At 38.0% G+C, this 23,222-nt stretch overlaps 2 protein-coding genes across 3 annotated transcripts in view; both read left to right on the forward strand.

The window, feature by feature from the left end:
- Positions 1-7,846, forward strand: part of ptpn4a (protein tyrosine phosphatase non-receptor type 4a) — a 46,709-nt gene extending 38,863 nt beyond the window's left edge. The window contains exons 19-27 of the mRNA XM_087803716.1: positions 314-470; positions 820-986; positions 1,165-1,255; positions 1,393-1,454; positions 1,791-1,937; positions 2,633-2,761; positions 3,727-3,875; positions 3,952-4,087; positions 4,158-7,846. Of these exons, the coding sequence (XP_087659842.1) occupies positions 314-470; positions 820-986; positions 1,165-1,255; positions 1,393-1,454; positions 1,791-1,937; positions 2,633-2,761; positions 3,727-3,875; positions 3,952-4,087; positions 4,158-4,580 (1,461 nt within the window). The 3' untranslated portion in view covers positions 4,581-7,846. The remainder of the gene's footprint in view (positions 1-313; positions 471-819; positions 987-1,164; positions 1,256-1,392; positions 1,455-1,790; positions 1,938-2,632; positions 2,762-3,726; positions 3,876-3,951; positions 4,088-4,157) is intronic.
- Positions 7,847-8,826: 980 nt separating this feature from the next.
- epb41l5 (erythrocyte membrane protein band 4.1 like 5) overlaps positions 8,827-23,222 on the forward strand; it is a 40,090-nt gene continuing 25,694 nt past the window's right edge. For both annotated transcript variants that reach the window (XM_087803717.1, XM_087803718.1), the window contains exons 1-4: positions 8,827-8,968; positions 9,694-9,900; positions 21,409-21,513; positions 22,161-22,203. In XM_087803717.1, coding sequence (XP_087659843.1) covers positions 9,721-9,900; positions 21,409-21,513; positions 22,161-22,203 — 328 coding nt within the window. In that variant the 5' untranslated portion in view covers positions 8,827-8,968; positions 9,694-9,720. The remainder of the gene's footprint in view (positions 8,969-9,693; positions 9,901-21,408; positions 21,514-22,160; positions 22,204-23,222) is intronic.

Consider the following 23,222-nt stretch of genomic DNA (forward strand, 5'->3'; position numbering starts at 1 on the left):
TTAGAAAATTACATCTGTTAAATGTATATGTAATATTTGATTAATCATCAGCAACTCCAAGTTAATTATCAAAGGAAATATTTTTATTTCCCAAATGCTTTCATTGTATTTGTTTTTAATAAGCTTTAGATATTTATATTTACAATCATAATAATAGGAACAATCATACATGAAAATCGCTCTAATAAGAATTATCTACAGATACTTTCACATTTGTGTAGTTGTTTATTTTTTTATCCAAAATCTTTCTTCTGATGTCGCAATATGAGAACATTATTGCCTTAATTCATGCATTATCTTTTCCCTCCATTAGGCTGACTTATGTGTGCCTCGCTTGAATGAGGGTGACCAAGTCGTCCTTATAAATGGACGGGATATTTCTGACCACACACATGACCAGGTGGTCATGTTTATTAAGGCGAGCTGTGAGAGCCACTCTGGAGAACTTATCCTGCTGGTCAGACCTAATGGTAAGTTATAAATATGACAATTTAAGTTCACGTTTATTTTGCATTGATAACAAAATATGCTTTTTGAAATTTAATTCAGTCCTTGTGTGAAACTGTACAAGAAGTCTACAAAGGCATTCTTGACAAAAAATTGCTGGCAAACAAAAGTGAACAAAGAAAAGAAGCAGCTACTTAAATCATTTTAACAAAGTAAATGGCAAAACATACAGGAAAATATGACTAACTAGAAATCAATAAATGCATTACTAGTACGTTACCTCATAGCATATAGAAGTCTGTCAGTGTATGGTGTGTTTTTGAATAAAATGTATCTCATTGATTGACATCCATCCATTCTTGTTCTATTCAGCCATCTATGATGTCGTGGAGGAGAAGGTGGATTCTGAGCCTGACTTTCAATACATCCCAGAGAAGTCCCCCCAGGACCCAACCCAGATAGACCAGCATGCTTTGAGGGACTCGATGGTCACACTTAGAGAAGGCTTGACCAGTGGAGCGATATTGGCACAGTTCGATGTAAGTTGTCTGTTAGAGTTATCACTCTAGCTGAGCCCTTAAACAAAAAACGAAGTCTACCTCATGTTACAAAGTAAAAAGGGGAAATATGAAATCAAATGTCACACTGATCCTCAAAAGGGGGTGTTTATGAAGCGCAAATATCACATTGAAAACTCTGATACTTGATTTCTTTCAGCAACTGTACAGGAAGAGGCCTGGAATGACCATGTTATGTGCCAAATTACCCCAGAACGTTTCCAAAAACCGCTACAGAGACATCTCCCCTTGTGAGTTTGTTTTTTCACTTTAACAACAATGAATTCATTCATATTTGGACTCTTGCTTATCAATACCTTTGCAGTTATCACCATGTTATCTCTGATCCATAGATGTGGTAAAATAACAATTATCCTTCTATGTGCAGATGATGCAACTCGGGTCATCCTTAAAGGAACAGATGACTACATCAATGCCAATTACATCAATGTAAGTGTTCGTCTTATATTGTCTCTCACAGGTTTTCAAAGTGGGTGTTCCTCTTGTACTATACTAAAGGTTTAAACCACTAGTCATACTATGTGACAGTGGTCGCAGGTTTAATTGCAGCACACAAATAAAAAAATGCTGTCAATACTTTGATGTAAATTTTAAAGAAAAAGATGGAATTATTGTTTCTAATACACATGCACACACTTGAACTTGAAATATAAACCATAAAATAACTAAGATGCATCAAAACTCACAAGTGCCTTCAATTAAAGACCTGCAAGTGACTCAATTAACCTACACCTCATGCTCTTCTTTACCTTTGTGTTTGTCTAGATGGAGATTCCAGCCTCCAGTCTAATAAACCGTTACATGGCATGCCAGGGTCCCCTGCCTAACACCTGTCCTGACTTCTGGCAAATGACTTGGGAGCAGGGTTCGTCAATGGTGGTCATGCTGACTACACAGGTGGAGCGAGGACGGGTACGTAACATGTCAAATGTATTTTCGTCATGAAGCATTCACTGAAATCTTTTATTCAGTGGGTAAAAGTATTCAGTCAGCCACCAAAAATGCAAGTTCTCCCACTCAAAAATATGAGAGAGGCCTGTACATTTCATTAAAGTTACACTTACGACTATTAGAAACAGTTTGGGGCAGGACGATTCTATTCCCAATGTTTGGGGCTCCGTGCAAGATCTCATCAGTGAGCAAAAAATCCCAGAATCGCACTCGGGGACCTACTGAATGACCATGAAATCTGGGACTACCCCCAGTAATGCACTACGCCGCCAGGGGCTCACATCCTGCAGTGCCAGACGTGTCTCACCGCATAAGCAAGTACATGTCCAGGCCTGACTGATTCTTGCTAGAGAACATTTGAATGATCTAGAGGAAGAATAGGAGAATGTTCTATCGTTGGATTAAACCAAAATATAACTTTTTGGTGGCAGACTAAATACTTTTTTGCCCGCTTTTAAAAACCAAAGGAGAGGTGGACCGTGACTTAGTCATTATCACTGTGTGTATGTTGAGGATTAAAATGCATGGTAATCAGTCATATAAGTTTATTAAAAAAAACTAAAAGAGGTGGAGTATCATTAGTTATTCAATAGTTATTGAACAAATACATCAACATTATTCAACTGTTTTACACTGTGTTTGTATGATGCTCACAGGTCAAATGCCACCAGTACTGGCCCAACCCTGACTGCAGTGCCACCTATGGAGACTTTACTGTGACGTGCCACAATGAGGAGGGTAACTCTGCCTTTCTAGTCAGAGAGATGACTCTCACGCAATTGCAGGTAAACACATTTTGTCAAAACATTTACCAAAGGATGGTGACCTTAAAGAGTTTCTCACAAGCACTTTTTGACACTGAGGTTAGGGAAATTAAATGATCACAGCCAATGTAAATGTGTTATTAGTTTCTTGAGAAGAGAGGAAAACGGGTATGAGGAGAAGGAGGAAGTATGAGGAGAAATGTTTCATTGTAGCAAACAATGTGGGTTGTTCTTTTTCTGGCTGGTATTGGGAAATGGTTACCATGAAAACCAAACACCAAGGCAGTCACAAGACTTGAAAAAAGGATTGGGGGGGGGCAAGCAGGCTTTTTTATGTTGTTTTTTTGCTAAATATTAAGTTTACAAACATTGTGTGTTTGGCGTGTGATTGACATGTCATCGGTGAAACTATTTCTGTACATGGAAAATACATGTTTATTACCTTTTCTTGTGTTTTGGGGGAGCATGACCGTTACGATTGCAGTAGAACACACTCTGCATTCCCTTTCACCCATCAATGTTGCCATGGTGATAAATGGGCTCACATTGTGATGTATTGAGACAGTTTTGAAAAGTAAGTTGTAAATGAAAACGTAAACTCCTAATTAGTGCTTTCACAAATCTCAAAACAACAGAGTTCTTGAATGTTTTGAAGAACCAGCAACCCTGCAAGATGACAGCAGTTATTAACCATATGTCTATGTTCTGTGGCTGAGTTGCAAAATGTTGGTATATTGTTAAGTAGATCAGTCAGTGTTCGCTGGGGTGAAAGACAAACAAAACAGTAATTCAAGTAAACACTTTTAAATCCGTAATAAATCAAGTGTCAAATCACAACGAAGAATCTCAAGGAACTAGACAATTAAAGTTAAATATAAGTTGAAGTTGAGTGAATAAATTCACCAAAGTTGAATGCAAATGTATGTATTCTCTTGCAGCCTTGTGACAACAGTACAGTCTAATTATTATTGCTTTTCTACCTCCAGAGCGAACAGCAGAGGCAGCTCACTCAGATCCAATACCTGGCCTGGCCTGACCATGGCGTTCCTGATGACTCAACTGATTTCTTGGACTTTGTGGCTTTGGTACGGAGCAAACGTGCTGGACATGACCAGCCAATGGTGGTACACTGCAGGTACTAATCTAGTGATGCTTTAACAATAACACAGCTTTCATGTCATGCAGTTGAATATATCCACTCTGTTTTTCAGCGCTGGGATTGGTCGGACTGGTGTTCTGATCACCATGGAGACCGCGCTATGTCTGATGGAGTGCAGTCAGCCGGTGTATCCTCTTGATATTGTCAAAACTATGAGAGACCAGAGGGCTATGATGATACAAACTCCTGTAAGTATATGATGAATCGTCCACTTCTCCGGGGTTACCTTCCAACATCACCGTCTGTTTTTCTTTGCAGAGTCAGTACCGATTTGTTTGTGAGGCCATCCTGAAGGTCTACGAAGAGGGTCTAATCAGACCTCTTAAGACCATCGCCCTGCTAAGAGACAAGCCAGAGGAGGACAAGAAAGTTTATAATGAAAACGAGGTAGTGTCCGCAGAAGATGAAGATTCTGCTGCTGTGGAGTTATTGGAAGGTCTGGATGACGAAGATGACGACGACGATGACGTCGACGACGATGATGATGATGAAGATAATGAAAATGATGATGATGATGATGAGGTGGAAGTGCTCGATGTAGGAGAAGTGACGGAAGAGCTTGAAGAGGAGGAAGACGAGGTGGAAGAGCCCAGCTTGGCGAGCATGAACAGCATGACGAGTGAGACCAGCATGAACCATGAACCTGACCCCGAACCAGATTCTGAACTTGCTCAACCGTAACATTTGAGGGTCTGGGTCATTTTAGGGCAGATGAGGCCCAGAGGCTGATGGAGTGAACAAAGCACTGTTGCACTTTACAATGACAAAAATGAGAGAAAAAAAGAGATACACAAAGACGAGCAAGTCTGACATTCAAGAACAGTGTGGAATCAAAAGATAAATCCAGCTATGTTGACTAAGTACTTTTGGAGGATCAAAAGGCTTGTTGGGTTACAAAAGAGTACTCAGAAGACAGAAGTTCATCTGATGTGGATGTGGAATTGCTGTTGTGCCATAAGTACGAAGTGGAAGGGCTGCCCATGTGGACTGAACCGCTCCCTTTTTTAATGCCCCATTGGGTCGCCCTGTCCCTTTCTGCGCTAGTCTGCAAGACGGACCTGCCTTTTCTAGAGCCCTTTGAGCTGGTAAAGAGATCAACTTTATGTTTTGTTGATGGAAAAATGTATTTATTGTGTTTTAGTTTGTGTCTACTGAACAAAATGAGAGTGTACGAATCTAGAGCTACATGTTTCAATTTTAGATAGTCCAGTAGTGCGACTCCTCTTTCTCTTACTACTTATTTTATTTTACTTTGTGAGGCTTAAGGTTAATTTATTGTTCTTGATTTGTTTTATTTCATTTCTTCTGTCTTCATTTTCAACAGTATCGGCTGATTGAAACTGAAAAGCACTTTGTGTTTGGTCTTGTTTTAATGTGGCACACTGCTACTCAATTGTACTTACTGCTGGGTTAAGTGGACAGACACATTGTCAGTGATTGCTGTGGTGAAAATATTTAGTGGTTTACAATTGTGAGAGTCCCATTTTAACCCCTGACGCTTTGGAATTTCCAACATTGAAGTGAAGTGTTATTTTTAATAGGTCCACAAAACTGTCATAACAATCCCTAGGACATAGCTGTTACCCCTGACTGAGGTTTCCATTTTTCCTTTACTTTTATACCCGAGGTGTCCTTGAGCCAGACACTGAAGGCAAACCGTGGTGGCTTCTCGCACACCAAGTGATTCAGCAGGAAATGACTGAGTTGTTGTGTCTCTGAACATTTCAATCTTTAAGAGCCTCAAAGTTAAAAACAAAACAAAACAACAACACTTGTTTTGTCCCACTTGCACAATGCTGAGGAAAATAAAATTTCAGTATTTGATTCTTTTCTTATTCAATATATTTGAGATTAGCATACCTCAAAAATGACTTCCAATAACTAAGTGCACCTGATGAATAATTCTTATCTAAAAATATATTTAAAAAAATAGTCCTTAAACAAGTCGCTCAAACATTAGATTCTTTAACAAACCTTTCTGATGTAAAAGTATATCTTGGAAAATGTATATTTTATTCCTGAAATACCAGGTGGCTACACCATAACATTTACTGACCTTTCACAAGAACAGCACATATTCTAATAGGGCATCACCCCATTGTTTGTCCTCTAATTAAATTAAAGATCATGTTTTAATTTATTTGTTAATTTGTTGTCACCCAGAGACACATGGCCTATATGTGTTTCTCTATGAGAATGATACTTAAGACTAAAACTTGAGTTTAACCTTAGAGCACACGGACTTGAATTAAAAATAAAAGTAAGTTATTCGTTCTGAAAGAAAAGCCAGGAGTTAAACCATACATTTGCTCTGATAATTGTTATAGTTGTTCAGGACTGAATCCAGTTTCTTCTCAGCAACATCTTTTTTTCACCGTTTTCAAAAATCTTGAAACACTCATAAAACAATGTTTTTACTCTGGATTCTGCTGGATAGAACTACTCGTGCGTGCGTGCGTTCGTGCGTGCGTGCGCAGACATTTATCACAGTACTTTGTGTGTTGGCCTATGCCTGCTCATCTTGGAAACATAAAAGTTTGTGCCATAATGCCACAAAAATTCTTTTTTAAAGATGGTGACAATGATAATTTCCTTGCATCAAATCTTGTCACTTTTTCTGCATACTGGTTTGAGAGTTTTAACTAAAATGTTTCAAAGCAGAAAGTATATTTTGGGTGATCAGACGACTGGAAAATATTAGAATACTTGTACAAATGTTGACTTTAAAGTTTTGGAAATTATGGTCGATACATTTTATGATTATTAGATGTAGCTTTACATGGTAGCTTATTCGAAGAGAAAGCGACACCATTTTATTTATAGTTATTTTTATTTTAATATACCGGTTAAAAAAATCCTATTTCAAGTAAATGTAACGATTATTTTAAATAAACGTATAAGCAGGCCAAGGCTATTATTTTAATAAGTTTGGTGTTTCCGATTTGATTGATTTCACTTTTCTTTTGCTTTCTCTTTTGTGGTCACAGTTAAGTTACATCTCAAATCATACTTCTTAGAATGAATGTCATTTTAAACAATATTTAACTTGGTACCAAAACCCAAAGTAAGCAAGTTACAAAATTCCTGCCAAGTCCAGATTAAGAGAAATAAACAATTATGGTGTACGACTTCACCACAAAAACGATCATATAGGTACGACTGATATTGGAAATACACATATTGAAAATTAAAGTGAAACATCTTGATCATACAATTCTAGTTGGGACTTAACAGTTACATTCATAAAGGATTCAAAGCACACTCATTTGCTAATTTCATTCAACGTCCTGAATTGCTTCTCTGTTTCTCCAAATCTCCAGGGTTTTTTTTAACTCTAAGATCCAGTCGAATCTTTTTGCTACTTATCTAACGCCTCTTTTGGTTGATTTTGAATGGATACAACATTCTGCAAAACATCCAGGCACAGTGATTTGTTTTAGCAGATTTGCATCAACCTCTTCTCGTCATGGATCGTCAGTGAGTGTTGGCAATAGCAAAATCAGATTCATGAGCTTTTTGTAAAACTGAAGCATACTGGCCAGTGCAAACAAAACAGTAGAACAGGTTCAAACAATAATTGCAAGACAGTAAATTAGAGATTAGTGACATTACGGTTTCAAAATAAAATAAAAACATCTTAAACTTTCCAATTGTCGAAAGGTTTCAATCCTGAAAGACTGACCAGTGACGGGTGAAATTAGCTGTATTTTTTATTTGCAATGATAAGTGGTTTAGGGAAAGGAGAGCACTTTGTTAATGACTGGGTGGCAGGGTGTGCTACTGAGAGTTTTCTTGTATTGATCTTTTTTGTTTATTCTAAGACACCGTTAGGGAAAAGAAAGTACACCGTGCCACATGTTGATTTTGTGTAAATAAAACTTGACCATGTACATACAATGTTGTATATGAAAAAAAAACCTTTAAAATAAAAGAGAAAATCATTTGTGTGCTGAAATTTTTCATTTCCCCATTGAATGATCATGCATATGTTTTTTTCTTTGTTGTAAATTATGATTTGAACTGAGCAGTTTTTAACACAGGTTTTTACTTTCTCCTACATTCTCTTGGTCCACCATGTCATACAAAAGGGAAAAAAAAAATCTTGTCTTTTGGTTTCATGGTTCTGTGGACACGTCGCTTTGGATTAACTTGCTGTACCAAGTAAACAGAAATGTGCATAAATAATTGCATTTCGATATTTGCTGTAGAACATGCTATTCATCTCTTAGTAGTTAGTCTTTAGATATTGTATTTAAGGTGTCAAATCATAACAGAATTTTCCCAAGACATTTTATAGGTTAAAAGTCACTATATAAGAAAGAAAAAAAAAACATGTCCCAGCTAATAACAATGACGACAGTAGGAAGAAAACTTCAATTTAAAAGGCAGAAAGCTTGAGCACAACCAGACTTGGTTTAGATGTTCTTCTGCTATGACTGGCTGGGAGGAGAGAGAAAGATAAGATAAGATAAGAGGGGAAAATAGAGAGGGCCATGTAGATGACGTGTATTGTATTCGGTGGCACGATGAGACAAGGTGTATAAAATCCTACTTACATTTGTCCAGTAGGGGGTGCTTTCTTTGCAAGAACCTTACCAATTGGGTCGATCACGTTTTCTTGTGTTATTTCTTCCTAAAAATAAGACTAATCGTTAATAATGTTATTTATAATATGTTTTGGGGCTTGGTATAGCTCCACCAACACATAAAAAATTTTTTTAACCACACACAATTATAAACGATGAAGATGCAACAAAAAAAAAAGAATGATTTTATTGTTTTAGTTTCTGTTTTTCTTAATAAAAAAACTGTATATGATGTAGTTATGCTACAAAAAAAGAGTATGTCGCTTTAAAAATGCTTAACGATTTTTTTCGGTTCAGGATTTAGAATGACGTCACTTCCGGGAGAAAAGCTTCGCCTCCCACTTTTTGTTAGGACCAGGGAGCGATAATTACCCACAGAAGTTGAGTACCAACTAGCCATGGAATTGAACCAGGCAGCGGTTCAGACCTTCACGATGCAAGCGGATGTGCTCTCGCGGTGAACTCCTCGGAGGAGGTTTTTTCGTAAGTAACCCTGTTTTCCAGAGCTTTGCGGCCACAAGTGGCGGTTGTCGCCGACAAGCGTTAGTCGGGTTTAGGGCTGGAGGGGGTGTTTGTTTTGTTTCACCGGGGAAACTTGGACGCTCGGAGATTGGTATCTGTCGTTGGTAATGCTGGCGAACCAGCTCGCGGTAATAAATGAAGCGCACAACTGTTGCTGTGCCATCACGGGGTACCTTCAGGCCCATACGAGGGTACCTTCAGGCCCATACGAGGAAAGATTGTTTGTACGCGTCGAGACGTGGCTGCACACAGTGGTTAACTAGGATTTTACTTGACTCGAAAATCATCCTTAAACGACTTCAAGATGTTTGGGGTCAACTTTTAAACGATATTGGTGTAATATTTGTAACATTGTAGACATGTATCTTTTAATTTCTGTGGTGAGCATGACATCTATTATTGTGAGTCTTAAACGGACATGGATGAACACTGTAGGGATATGTCTTACTGCCATGTACTAAACATATTTAAATTCGACGATATTAATGAGACTTGATATACAATATCATTAAAAATAATATTTATACTTAATTCTTATTAAACATTAGAAAATAGACAATGTATATAGTTATCTTACAATTATAAGAGTATATGATAGTCAGTAATCCAGTGCTTGAATATATATATATATATATGGCCCTCTAATATTAAACATTTAAACTGAATTTATGTTTGATCCGGTACAGGTGTGCTGACCTCTCCTCCTCTCCGTCATGCTGAGTTTCCTGCGCCGGACGCTCGGGCGACGCTCCATCCGGAAACATGCCGAAAAAGCCCGGCTGAGAGAAGCCCAGCGTGCTGTGACACACATCCCTGCTGCTGGAGATGCCAAGTCCATCATCACATGCAGAGTGTCCCTGCTGGACGGGACGGACGTCAGCGTTGACCTGCCGGTAGGAATGAGCATTTTTGTCTTCTTATATGTGTGATGGTGCTACCAATTAAGAAATGAGGAACGTGTGTGGAACTATTTTTTTTTAATCCTCCCAAAAGGAGGTAAATGGCTTTAATTTAATTTTCCAAAGGGGAGATATGACATGTGCAAATAGTAAATGATTTGACACATTAATCCAATGAAAAGTTTTGAAACTATGCTGAGAAACATCACTTTTACACTTTGTTAAGCCATCGATTTGAGGTATGACCTCTTATTGTAGAAAATGGCTGTAAGTGACAGTGTTACAGGGATGCAAAAAACGATTGTTTTGGTAATTAATTAACAGAGATTTTAAATCTAATGAGCGTGAAATCATGGTTGAAAACGATCACTAAACTTCACTCCTTGGTCTTATAATATTGCTGAATACACAGGCCCTACTGATCGGTTGGGAATATTTGCACAGAAATCTGGTTATTTTTTGGAGGCATATGATGGTGACGATCCAAACTATCTTTTCTTCTTCCAAAAGACACACTGAAAACATTCAAACACCTCCCTACTTCTCGTCTGTAATATCTCTCTTGTAATTAAGCCCTGGCAGGAGAAATTGGTTAGAAAAAATATATATATTTTAAGCTTGTTTGTAGTAGAACTTGAAGGGTAACATGCCCCACCGAAAGTAAGTAAGTAAGTAAGACATTTTTATTTGTATAGCGCTTTTCTAGACCAGGGTCAAAAAGCGCTTAAACAATCAAAACAATATTCAATAAAGTATATATTTTATAGATCAAGATAAAAGTGATAACACAACAGGAGTTCCAGAAAATCAAGGAAAAGCCTGAACAAATAAAAACGTCTTAAGATGTTTTTTTTTAAGATGAAAGGAAACATTCGGGTAAATCTTGCTTTTTTCTAAAAGCCTAAACAATGAAATGGGTCTTAAGATGCTTTCATTCTGCAGCTACAGTTTTATAAAATGGACGTGATTTTGTTTTACAAGAACTTCTGTGACTCTCGTAGAGAAGACTTAAAGCGATCGTCAATGTAACTCTGATGTGAACATCTCAAAATGACTCGTGAGGCTGACATGCAAATGGGTCGGGAATCTGACCGTTTTAACGCTCTTTTGGATACATATGAACTTTGACGTGGAAAATAATGTTCGAGCATTTTTTGCATCTACGACCTCGGTGCATGAGGCCCCAGAAATTAAAAATTGATCCTGAAAGAAACAGCCAATGCAGAGTAATAACTTCAAAACAAAGCGTTGGCATGATAAGGCACTTACTGCATCTTGGAGAGGAAGACTTCAACATTTGAAAGTTAGGCTGCACGATTATCGTAAATGTTCCAATTGCAATTATTTTCCTCAATATTGCGATTAAATATGCAAATTTACTTATACTTCTGAAAACCTTGCAAAATGTATGTGGTAAACATTTATATTTAGTAGCCAATAATAAATCACACAAACTTCAGTGCAATCATTGTGTCCGTTATGTCTGCCCTTTTCTTCCAGGACATATTTATAGTACACGCACACACACAAACAAGCCGGCAGCACAAGTCACAATTCAAATTTACGACTGTAGTCTGTCAATGTACCTGTGCTGCCATCATCATATTAGACTTTTCACTTGGGATGGTCCATTTTATTTTCTTCCTTAGTGTTTGGGCATTCTGCAGTCAGTGGTGGAACTGAGAAAGGAAAGTAAAATATGCTTTTGAAACCAGATTACCAAGACCTTTTACTAAACACCATTTGCACATGATCGTAAATGAAATTTAGTTTCTCGCATGTCATTATTATTGGAAATAGTACCAAAAACAAACTATTTGTTTCCCTCCAATTTAAACTGCAACTTTGCAATCTTGGAAAAAGATCTGAATGTAAATAATAATGTTTCTTTAAAAAAATAATACATTTGTACAATGCTCTGTTGAGAAAAAAAAGAAATGTTTATTTTCACATATTGGCCAAATGCTTTATTAATTTAACAACCTCTTGTACCTGGTAATTGGTTTTAGCACTTCAGTTAGCCATCCCATTTTAAATCTAATGTGTTTGATTTCTGTCTGGCTTGCTAACTGAGCCTTCCTCACAGAAGCTTACACGAAGGCTATGATTACTAGGGTTGTCACAATACCAAGATGCCTCGATACTATGATTAAAAAAAGGAGCAAATAAATAGCTTTATTCAATAACAAAACAAACAATCAATTATTTGAGTGGTGAAGGTAAAACAATGTTTCCTTATAGATGAACAAATAAACAAATATTAATATAAATTCAAACAGTGGTGATGAACAGCCTTCAAGTATGAAAATTCACTCACCTTGAACTCTGAAGCAAGTCCGGATGTCTTCCAAGTGTTTGGCGAGGTTCAAAGTGTTTCCTCTGATGGTTTCAAACTTCACAGTTACCATTTGCAGGACAGTTCTTAGGGAAACTAATTACTCCATATTCATCTGCCTTTTTAAGTATTAAGGTAAGTAACCGATGTATTCTTTTGTCCTCAAAATAGCAGAAGCCATTGTTTTGAAGAACGCAAAGGATATTTTTCTTTGTGCTCACGCTTGTACCGCCCCAGTCCTTTCCACCAAGAACTCATGTATTCAGTGCATGCGTTACCAAAACAAGCTGGTATTTTTTGCTTGCTGTACCAAATTTGTACCAAATATTTAGTTCTTGTGACAACCCTAATACTGATTCATACCTGTTAATAAGCAACATGTGTTATCTTATAGCTAATGCCTTCTGGAGAACCCAAAGGATCCAAAGGTTTTACAATGTTAAAAATCTACTTTGGTAAAGGCACCCAGTTTACACTTCCAGTTCCATAAATAATGAATAATGTCATGAAACGTCAACGTATGGTTTTTAATCATTTTTATTGTAGATCTCTGTCTAAAAGAGGGCAGTATTTTAACCTTTATGTCCCTGTTTCACATCCTGTCTTTCTTTCTCTGCATTGTTTGTAACTACTGTGTAGTGTAGGTATTTGTTAGTGCTTCACTGCCAAAAGGGTTAGGAAAATGTTTATATTTCTTTTTGTATGGAACCATGGATAATTGTGTGCCATCCTCTGTAGAGCATTCCTGTTAAGTGTGTGTTGTGCAGTTGCTGATCACCTATAATTCCATGATCCTCTCTGGGGAACTCGCCTAATCACATGACTGCGTCACATGACATGGAGGGCTCATCAAGTGCACAGATCAGAGATTCAAAAAATCCAGAATTGTGCGCATTAGTGTTGAATTATACCTCACTAAGATGCAGTAAGTTCCTTATCATGTAGATGTTTTGAAATTGAACTTTATAAAGTTCTATCTCGTCTGAAATCTCGGTAAATGAGAGGTTATGAGAGACTTTTAAAATTAAAGGAAATAAGGGGGACTTTTACAACAAAGTAACAGAGATTTGTATGGTAAAGTATGTACATATGGACTTTATCTACAGATAAAATGAAGACCGTAAACAGTTTTAATTTCAACCAAATAAAATAGAGATAAGACTAAGAAATACAATAGAATATTTAAAAACTACATTTTGGCCTTAAATAAAATATTTGTTTCTCTCACACTTGTATAGACCAATTTAATACTCAATATTTATCTTTTCACCATAATAAACATTGTTACCGTTTGAGTAAATCTAGCCAATCACGGAAGGCCTGACGCAATACTAACCAATCAGAAGACAACAAAAGGCGGGTCTATCTTCTCTACAACACTTCTTTACGCCATTTAATAGGAGGAAATAAACGCCTGGCTTTCAAATTAAGAGCATTGAATCAGTTGTGTCTTCGTTAGAATCCATTGGTATCATGGTCATACTCTATACTGTTAAAATACACGTTTGCTAATCCTTTTTTCAATTATTTATTAGATCATACATCTTTTTCTATATTCATTAATTGTTTGAGTCAAATTTAGATTTTCATCAAATTGAAAAGTCTGATCATTAATTATGGCAGGTAAAAGATTTTGAATAATACTTTTGAACTTTAAATACATTGATAATGAAAAATGTTATTATAGCTATGACTCTTATGTCAATGGCAAAGATAAGAGGTTTATGACCCTTTAAATCAATATTTATCCCCACCGATGACTGCCATAGATCTTCTAGAGGATGTAGACTAACATCCCAAAACGTATCGCAACAATTCAATATACACTTGTTGAGAAATTATTAATTAAATCATATATTTTAACTTCATATGTGTGTGTGAAGAATGCTGATGAGATATGAAATAACCAGTAGTCAATTAAATAAGCTTCTCTTTTGGGTTTTTTATACTTGTAAAGCTGACACTAAAGGAGTTGGTGCCTCCCTAACCAGGAACCTCACCGCACGTCATTGGTGACACTTCATAGGTTTTACTGTAAGCACCCTGCCCCTGCAGGTTACTAACTTGACTGTTTTAACATCCAATTATCCAAAAGTAATAAGGCAAGATAACAAGATAATGATCGGCTTTAAATCCACCGCACTGCAGAGAAAAGTATCAAATATGTCACTAGTAGCTTTTATCGCTTAACATTAGGGTAATTTTCACATCTAAACCGAAATAGTACAAATACCCGGTCCTTGGGAATCAATAAGGTACAGTTTTTATTTAGTAATTAAAGTTATTATAATTATTGTTTATTCATTTTATCAATCTGTTTAATACTAAATTACTTTTATTTCCCAATTAGGCATACTCATTTCTCAATATATTAACATATGGTGGCAACAGGGCACAAATGGCAAATCAAACCCATTTAAGTAAATATGATGAGCCAACATCATTGTAAACACTTAGTTACGTAAAGCAGCCAAAGACGAGGCCTTAGATAGATGGATAGATAGATAGATGGATAAACTCTATTAATCCCTCTGGAGGTCTCCTTCAGCAAATAGTTGTTTCAGTACACAGCAACACAGACCATAGATTCATAAAAAAAGAGCAAAGTCCAATAAAAAGAAAGTGCAAGATGACAAAATCTAAAGACTAAGACCATAGATCAAAGAAAAATAACAAAGAAAAGGATACAAAGATTAACATGGAAAACATCATCTTTTTCACTCGACTCCTGCCCCCAAACCCAGAATTATACAATCTAAAAGCACGAGGAATTCTGTTCTGTTCTCTGATGACGATGTTCAGAGAAAGACTGTCATCATCCATGATAGACAGTAGTTTCTCCAGAGATCTCCTCTCAGCATCTGTCACCAGTGAGTCCAGCTTCATGCCAACCACAGAGCCAGCCTTCTGATTAACCTGTCCAACCTGTTGACACTCCTCTTGGACACATTCATACCCTAAAACTTCCAACTAACCAACAGCATAGAACAGGACACTGGCCACCACATACTCGAAGAACATTCTGAGGAGTTTCCTGCAGATGTTAAATGATTGGAGCCTCCTCAGAAAGTAAAGTCTACTCTGAACTTTCTTATACACATGGTCTGTGTTGCAGTACCAGTACAGTTTACTGTCCAGCCACCCACTGAGGTACTTATAGTTATAGAACTATCTCCACCTCGTCGCCTCTAAAGGACCCTGAATGTGGATTTGTCCTGGACCTCCCAAAGTCCAAGACCAGCTCCTTGGTCTTTGAAGTGTTCAGCTGCAAGAGTTTCCTCTCAGTTCAGTCCACAAAGTCATGTATCAGACTCCTGTACTCCTGTTGTCCCTGATGCATCCAGCAACGGCATTGTCGTCAGCATACTTCTGGACGAGACTTGGAGTTCTAGCAGAAGTCTGATGTATATATGGTGGAGAGGAGATGGGCCATTACTGTCCCCTGAGGTGCTCCTGTACTGCACACCACACTGTCAGACGTGATGTCCTACAGCCTGAAATACTGTGGTTCGATCAGTGAGGTAGTCCGAGATCCAAGAGGAGACCAAGCCAGGGTCAACATGCATCTTTTTCAGTGTGCCTGCAGCAGAGTGGGCTGGATGGCGTTAAAGGTGCTAGAAAAGTCCAGGAACAGGATCCTCACAGAGCCTCTTCCTTTATCGGTCCGATGCAGGAGGTAAAGTATGGCATCTTCTACACCAACCATGGGCCTGTAGGCAAACTGCAAGGGGTCTTGTGTGTGCTGAACTTGTGGCCTGAGACTTTTGAGGACAAGTTGCTCCAGTGTCTTCATCAGCTGTGAAGTCGGTGCCACCGATGTGTAATTATTCAGCTCGCATGTCGAGATCTTTTTTTCGGGACTGGAACGATACCTGAAGTCTTCTGCAGGGTTGGTACTTTACCCAGCTAAAGACTGAGGTTGAAGACATGCTGGAGCGGCTAGCTAGAGCTAATTCAGCAGCGCGGGTGTTTAGCAGCTGAGCAGACACCTTGTCAGGACCAGCAGCCGTAGGGAGCTGAGGGAGGCAGAGGAAGGTGGGGCAGGTTCTGAAGCGGGCTGCAGTGAGGGTGGCCTGCTCTAACCTATTGAAAAAGTTGTTGAGATGGTTTGCCTCCTCCATCATGTCCACTGCAGTCAGAGAGGTCTTGTGTCCAGTGAGGGCTTTAACACCATCTCAGACCTCTCTTATTTGTTCCCTGTTCAGCTTCTCCTCCAACTTCCTCCATTTCCTTTGCCTTCCCTAAAGCATCGCTTCACCTCCTGCTGTGCTGACCTCATGGCATCTCTGTCCCTGCTTCTGAAAGCCACCTTACTAACTTACTTTTTCCTGTTAAGGACATTCTTGACCTCCTTTGTTACCCAGTGTTTATTATTGGGGTAACACCAGACAGTCTTAGCAGGGGCTACAAGTCTAAGCAGAAATTTAAATAATCCGTTGGACAGTGTGTCTGACCCTCGATGTCCTCACCATGAGATTTCAGCAGTATATTTCAGTCTGTGGTGTCAAAGCAGTCTCTGATGACGTCCTCCACAGATGGTGTCCACTTCCTGATTGTCTTATTGGTCAAATTCTGTCTCTGCACCAGAGGAGCCACGTTATGATCAGACTTTCCAAGTGGAGGAAGGGGTTTGGCTCTGTCACATCCTTCAAATTGGTATAAAGAAGGTCAATTGTCCGGTTATTCTTGGTGAGGCAATCCACCGACTGGTGGTAAGTAAGTAAGTAGTATTTATAGAGCCCTTTTCAAGACCAGGGTCACAACCATCAAGCGCAGCCAACCTGGACTCTACTCCAAGTTGGCATGATTAAAATCCTGATGATGGTAAAAGCATCAGGATGCTGATTCTGAAGTCTAGCTGTCATTGTGTCAATCTTCTCACAGGCAGAGGGAGCCGCAGCACTCGGAGGAATGTAAACCCACAACGTCAAGATCACGTGACTGAACTCGCATGGTAGATAGTTTGGCCACAGGCTGACAGCCAACAGTTCTAAATCCTGACAACACAAGACTTTGTTCACAGTAACGTGCCCCAGGCTACACTAGCGTTTATTCACGTACATGATGAGCCCTCCTTCTTGGCCTTTCCCGCAAGCCTGTGTGTCTCTGTTGGCTGTTACGATGGTGAAGCCCAGCAGTTGGTGTCCGGAGTCAATTGAGTGAACCACGTCTCTGTGAAGATCGACAAGCTACTCTCTCGGTAGATCCACTGGTTGTTGAGGGCCGATAGTCCATTAGCTTAGCCTTTATTCTCTTGCTGGCTCTACATCCACGATGGCGGCACAGAGATTTGATGGATATCATGAATATCTCCAGCGCTTGCCATTGACTTCAGTGACAGCAGATCCTCTCTTGAGTAAACAAGACATTTCTCTCCGTGTTCAAAAGTATACATCAAGAAAAAGTCATAATCAAAAATGATTAACAAATGATTCGTTGTTGATCGTTGCTGTGGAGCTAATGGAGAGGCTGCTGTTCTTGTCTGCGCCTTTTGACGAAAAAAAACCCAATGACGGTGTCTTAGTTCATAATGCTGGAGACAAGAGAGCTTCATCAGTCGCTTTCTCATAGTAGAATTATTACTCATGAAAAATGGAGCCAGGTTTACTTTGTTGACTTAAACATGCAGTTTTGTGTTTAAGTCAGTCATGGAAAATTGCCTGCTATTCACCCATGATGCCTTAATGTTTTGAAACAAGGTAAAAGTCCAAGAATCGGTACTTGGTAGTGCTGATGTTATTTGGTCAGTAACAAATTCGGGATGAACATTCAGTATCCATCCCCTACTAAACTTGTCTATTATTTAATTGTTGAACATTTAAGTACAAGTGATGCAGCTGGACTACATAATTTTCATGTCAATGCAGATGACATGTACTGTAATGCACTGAGGAACACAAAAGTTACTGGAACAAGAGGTGGCGGTAATGTACAAAAAGCTGGATGTAAAATACCATTAATCAACAAGAAAATGATAGTTTGTTTTGAACAGTCAAGTTAAGCATCATGCACATACCCTAATGAAGCTATGGATCAATGAAGCAACATTTACTGTTTAGAATTAAATTAAATTTAGATAGATAGATAGCTAGATAGAACTGTATTGATCCTTCAGGAAATAGTTTTTCCAATTAGAACACAGCAATACAGACGGTTATTCATAAAAATAAGAACAAGAACAAAGAAAAAGAAAAAGAAAGAACAAGATGACACAATCTAAGTCTAAAGATAAAGACCATAGCTCAAAGACAAATAACAAAGACAAAGGATACAGAGATAAACATAGAATGTCAAGATACTTTCACTCCACTCCTGCCGCAAACTCAGAATTGTACAGTCTAATTCCTTGGGCTATTAGATTGTACAATTCTGAGTTTGGGGGATTGATAATAATTTGTTTTACTGCTGTGTTACACAGTTCAGTTTTTTCTTTCTAAATTTGGTGTAAATATCTTATTACAACTGCGGCTTTTAGACCGAAGGAGCCTTAACATATACACAAATTGTTTTATTTTAAAATTTACAGATGTACTATAGTCAAGATATTACAGTAATTGTGTCCCATCCTTCTTGTTGCATACAAATACCAGGTGCACCCATCAGACTCTTATGCTGTTACATCACTGTCAATTTTATATCTATTCCTGGTGAATGAAATCACAATTAAAAAAACACTTGATCCTTCAGAAGCCATCTGTAACTGGCATGCTCAAATAAAGCAAGGTTTCAACTGGTTTCCATGGAATGGCAATCTTTTTCAAAAGAAAAAGAAATCAAGATATTTAGCGTCTTTAAAATGCTACTGTTATATTACATTATTCCTACTATAAGTATGCAAGTACAAAATATTATTTTAAAATCATATATTGCATTTTAAAATTGGAATTCATTTTGAATTGTTTGAGTGTTTTCTGCTGAAAGAATCTGTAAATGGTGCGACATAATTTTTTTGTTGATTAACAGTACAGCGACTAAGAAATACATGTGCTAAAAGGAAGGAAAAGCGCTATATAAATAAATATTACTTACTTACTTACTTACTATTCACAATTGCAGACCTGCTAACAATGAGCCCTTTGTACTATCTCATCCACGGTACTGTATTGGTGTGTTATGCCTTGTCAGCCACTCCAGGCTGGCATGGGGCCAGGCCCCCTCCCAACTTCTCAGGAGTCTTTGTTTTTTTGCTTGAAATGGGTCTTGTGCATGTTCCTATATGTGTGTCAGTAGTCTTCATGATTCAGAATGGCTTTATCAAAACTGAAGGCCTTTAGGAAATTAAGCCAAATAACCGAACCCCTTTAACACCCCTATTATGATAACTGTTTACTGATAACTTATTTGGAACTGCAATATGGAATTAAATGACAAGAGAAACAGTTGTAATGTAAAGGTGCAGGGTATAGATTAAACATTTTCAACACTGATACCTTAATTTTGATACCATTCTTTTTTTCAATACTAATTTTATAAGATCAATTCTAATGGAAAAAAATATAAAATGCATAGTACAAATATCGAGTTTAATATTTCACCAAATTTTCTTCTCCAAAAAATATTGTCTGATTTCTCTGGATACAGAGAAGTCTGTTGCGGGCTGATAGTGTCACCAGGCGGAAAAAGTATCTCTGAAGGTGGATAATGCTAAAGCACAGAGATACTGGCTGGCACTGCCCCCCCACGCCCCCCCCCCACACACACCAGGGTCAGTGGCTACTGTGAGGAGAAGATAAAAAAAACAAAACGATAACACGCTGACAAAAAAACTCATAAAATAAAGCTACAAAATAATAAGTTAGCGCCACATTGATCCTTGTTTAACCAACTGTGCGATGCATGTATTAAGTTGCATTAACAATAAGTACATTTACCAGTTGATATCCCAGACATAGTGAAGTTGGTACTTTGGGATGAAGGGAAGTCCGGTGGTGGACACTTTAAATCAGCCTGCTCTGTAATGTTCACAGGCGGACTTGACTAGCGACGACTGCTGGGGACCGTTCTTCAAACATGGAGGAACTTTTCTGTTGGAACTTATTTTGTTGAAAATGCAACTGCAAAACAATGGAAAATGTTAGCTTTAAGTGAAATGTTATTTGATTGCATTACTTTGGAAAACTGATTTGTTTTGTGTGTGGGTGTGGACACCCATCAGCTTGGCTGGACCTTCTCTGTTGCATCTTGTTTATTAAATACAACAGCGTTGATCTATTTGTGACAGACATGTCAAGGGTGTCCACCGCCTCTCACCTGAAGAAGCTGGGATAGCAAAGCAAACACATGCATGTAAATTCTCAAGTGCTTATCCGATCACAGGACATGTACAGTACATGTCAGTTCAGTAAGACCCACTAACTACCTTACTCATTTTTGACTCGAGAGCTGATTGGCTGGCACATTTGCCTGTCCTCATTCAGTAAAAGTGCACTGTGGTCAATCTTGATTCTGCTGCAACACTGTCGCTGAGGGTCAGGTTGGGAAAGATGAATGTGTAAGAATGTGGGTGTGTAAGAATGCGCATGTGAGAGAGAGCTCTCCCAGTCTAGGTCCAGGCAGTAACTGGTACAGTGTTTTCTGGAGGGAAAAATGTTCTGTTAAAACTCTGACTCACAAAATAGAACAATGTTCTTTCTTCAACAATATAAATTTGATCAGAGTGAACTTTTTTACCAGGAGTTGCTCGTATCCATGAAAGATATGTGTCAGATATGTTCCTTTTCCGAATATCCAGACAATGACGGCATAGCTGAGACAGCGGATTGGTTGGTTCATAGTTAAGAAGTTGCGAGTTCAATCCAAGCTTCCCACAATAGGATTCTTATGTGTGTGTATCACTGAGCAAGCCATACCCATTACTCTAAAAAGCAACGGATTACTCCAAATGACCCCAACCCTTAGTTGCCATGATGGTTAGTAGAAAATAAGTTTGAATTTTGGGGCAGGGCAGGTCGTCCAGCCCAAGTTACATAATGAGGAACATTGTGAAAATAACGGTTAGTTTAACTACTATTAGTCATGACTGTTTATAAAGATGGAGATAAAAAGTTCATCACAAAAATAATGGGCAAAAAGAAAAAGAAGGTTAATAAATATGATACACTTCAAATGACAAATTACTGTTGGGTCAAAAGTTTGTTCGCTAGTTACTTATTTTCTCTTCTGTTCAGAAAAAAGCCAAAGGAGAGGAGCTGTTTGACCAGATCATGTACCACCTGGACATCATCGAGAAAGACTACTTCGGACTGCGATTCATGGACTCTGCTCAAGTGCCGGTGAGTGTGTTAAGATTGTCATCATTGTCAAACAATTTCCAGAAGGAGACCTCCTGAGGGATCAATGAAGTTTTACCTTACCTTATCTCATTAGGTTTGGTGGGTTTTTATTCATCTGGAAAATCATGCTGATCCATATGATTAAATCGAAAGTGTCCATTCTGCCCAAATAAATCTGTGATTAATAAAAAAAAGAGAGACATTTCATGAAGGCCTTAAATCGGCCACCTCACACTTTCCATCTGTGTTATCTAATGGAAGGCCTTGAAAGATAGACTAGATGAAATGATGTAGAACTACTGAGGAAAGAGCCATGGGAGTGTTTAGAGGTGGACTGTCTTAACGGGTGGGAGAAGTAACCGACCATTGATAAATGAGGAATGTGGGGGAGAGGAGACCACAGTGCTGAGCACTCCTGTTATCTCTTCAGAGTAACACACACACACACACACGCACACGCACATGCACATGCACACTTTGTCTCTTCCCCATGTGTGAACTTACAGGGAGTACTTGAAAAATCCATTTAACGTTAAATTTGAACAAAGACTACCTAAGTTTCAGGTAGGTGAACATTACAGAACATAACAAAATATCAAAGTGTCTTATGATCATCTTCTGATACATTCTCTGTTGTTTCATTGCAGCACTGGCTAGACGTTACAAAAAGTATCAAAAAGCAAGTAAAAAGTAAGTACAACACAAAGATTTTTCATTTTAGATTGATGTAATTTTCCAAAACTTTAACTAACTTAAATGTTATCTTTCAAAATATACCAAAGCCTATAAAGCATTGTAGCAACTACTGAACCTTTTTTTGCATTGAGTGTCATTGTACCTATTTACATTTGTGATTAATTCATGATTTATGTGTCTGTTCACAATTTCTATCAGCAATAAGAATGAAATCAGTATAACTAAAAAATCAAGCATATTAGTCAATCAAACCAACATGGCTTAAAGTGCTCATGACTAGATTTTAACTTTTAATAAAAACAATATGACCAAGTTTGTCGGTCTGTCAGATATCAGTGAAACAGACCTGTTATCATGTGAATGTCAGACATTGAAAAGGGGGCTGGGGTCAGTGGCTGTACAATCCTCTGTCCCTGTTTTGACTTTACGAACGGAACAGATGACAGCTAGAAGACGTCTCTACGGGTACACACATGATGGAAAAAACATGTTGATTGTTTCAGCAAAAGAAGATCTATTGTTTATTAATGTAGTTTAGCAACAGTGTATTTATATTCTTTCTTCATTTTTTTTTCATAGCTATTTATCAACCTACACCTGCTCTGGATAATGTGTAGCATTTATGTGAATTTAAGCATGCACTCAATTCAAGCTTGTTGGCTGTTGAAAAAGTACATTTTAATTCATATTAGCGCTCTGTTATGTAAACTTTAAGCAGATGCCTTAAAAAACTTAAAATGAACTTGAAATACAGATATAATGATTTAGTTAAATTCGTTTGCAATTAGCAGGTTAAAAATCCATATTGTGTTCATGATTGTGATTTATCTATATAAAGCATCTCAGCAGATTACACATTCTTTAGTGTAGACACTTAATTTAGTTTAAGAAAAGGCTAAAATAATAAAATATCCTGACAGAGAGGCTTTCTTAATAATGTGAGCAATGCACTTGTTGGCAGGTGATATTTTGTACTGATAGATCATTCCTCCTGTGGCGGAAGTGTTATGTGT

The sequence above is a fragment of the Callionymus lyra genome, chromosome 12 (assembly GCF_982586985.1).
Source record: "Callionymus lyra chromosome 12, fCalLyr1.hap1.1, whole genome shotgun sequence".
In the NCBI taxonomy this organism is placed as follows: Eukaryota; Metazoa; Chordata; class Actinopteri; order Syngnathiformes; family Callionymidae; genus Callionymus; species Callionymus lyra.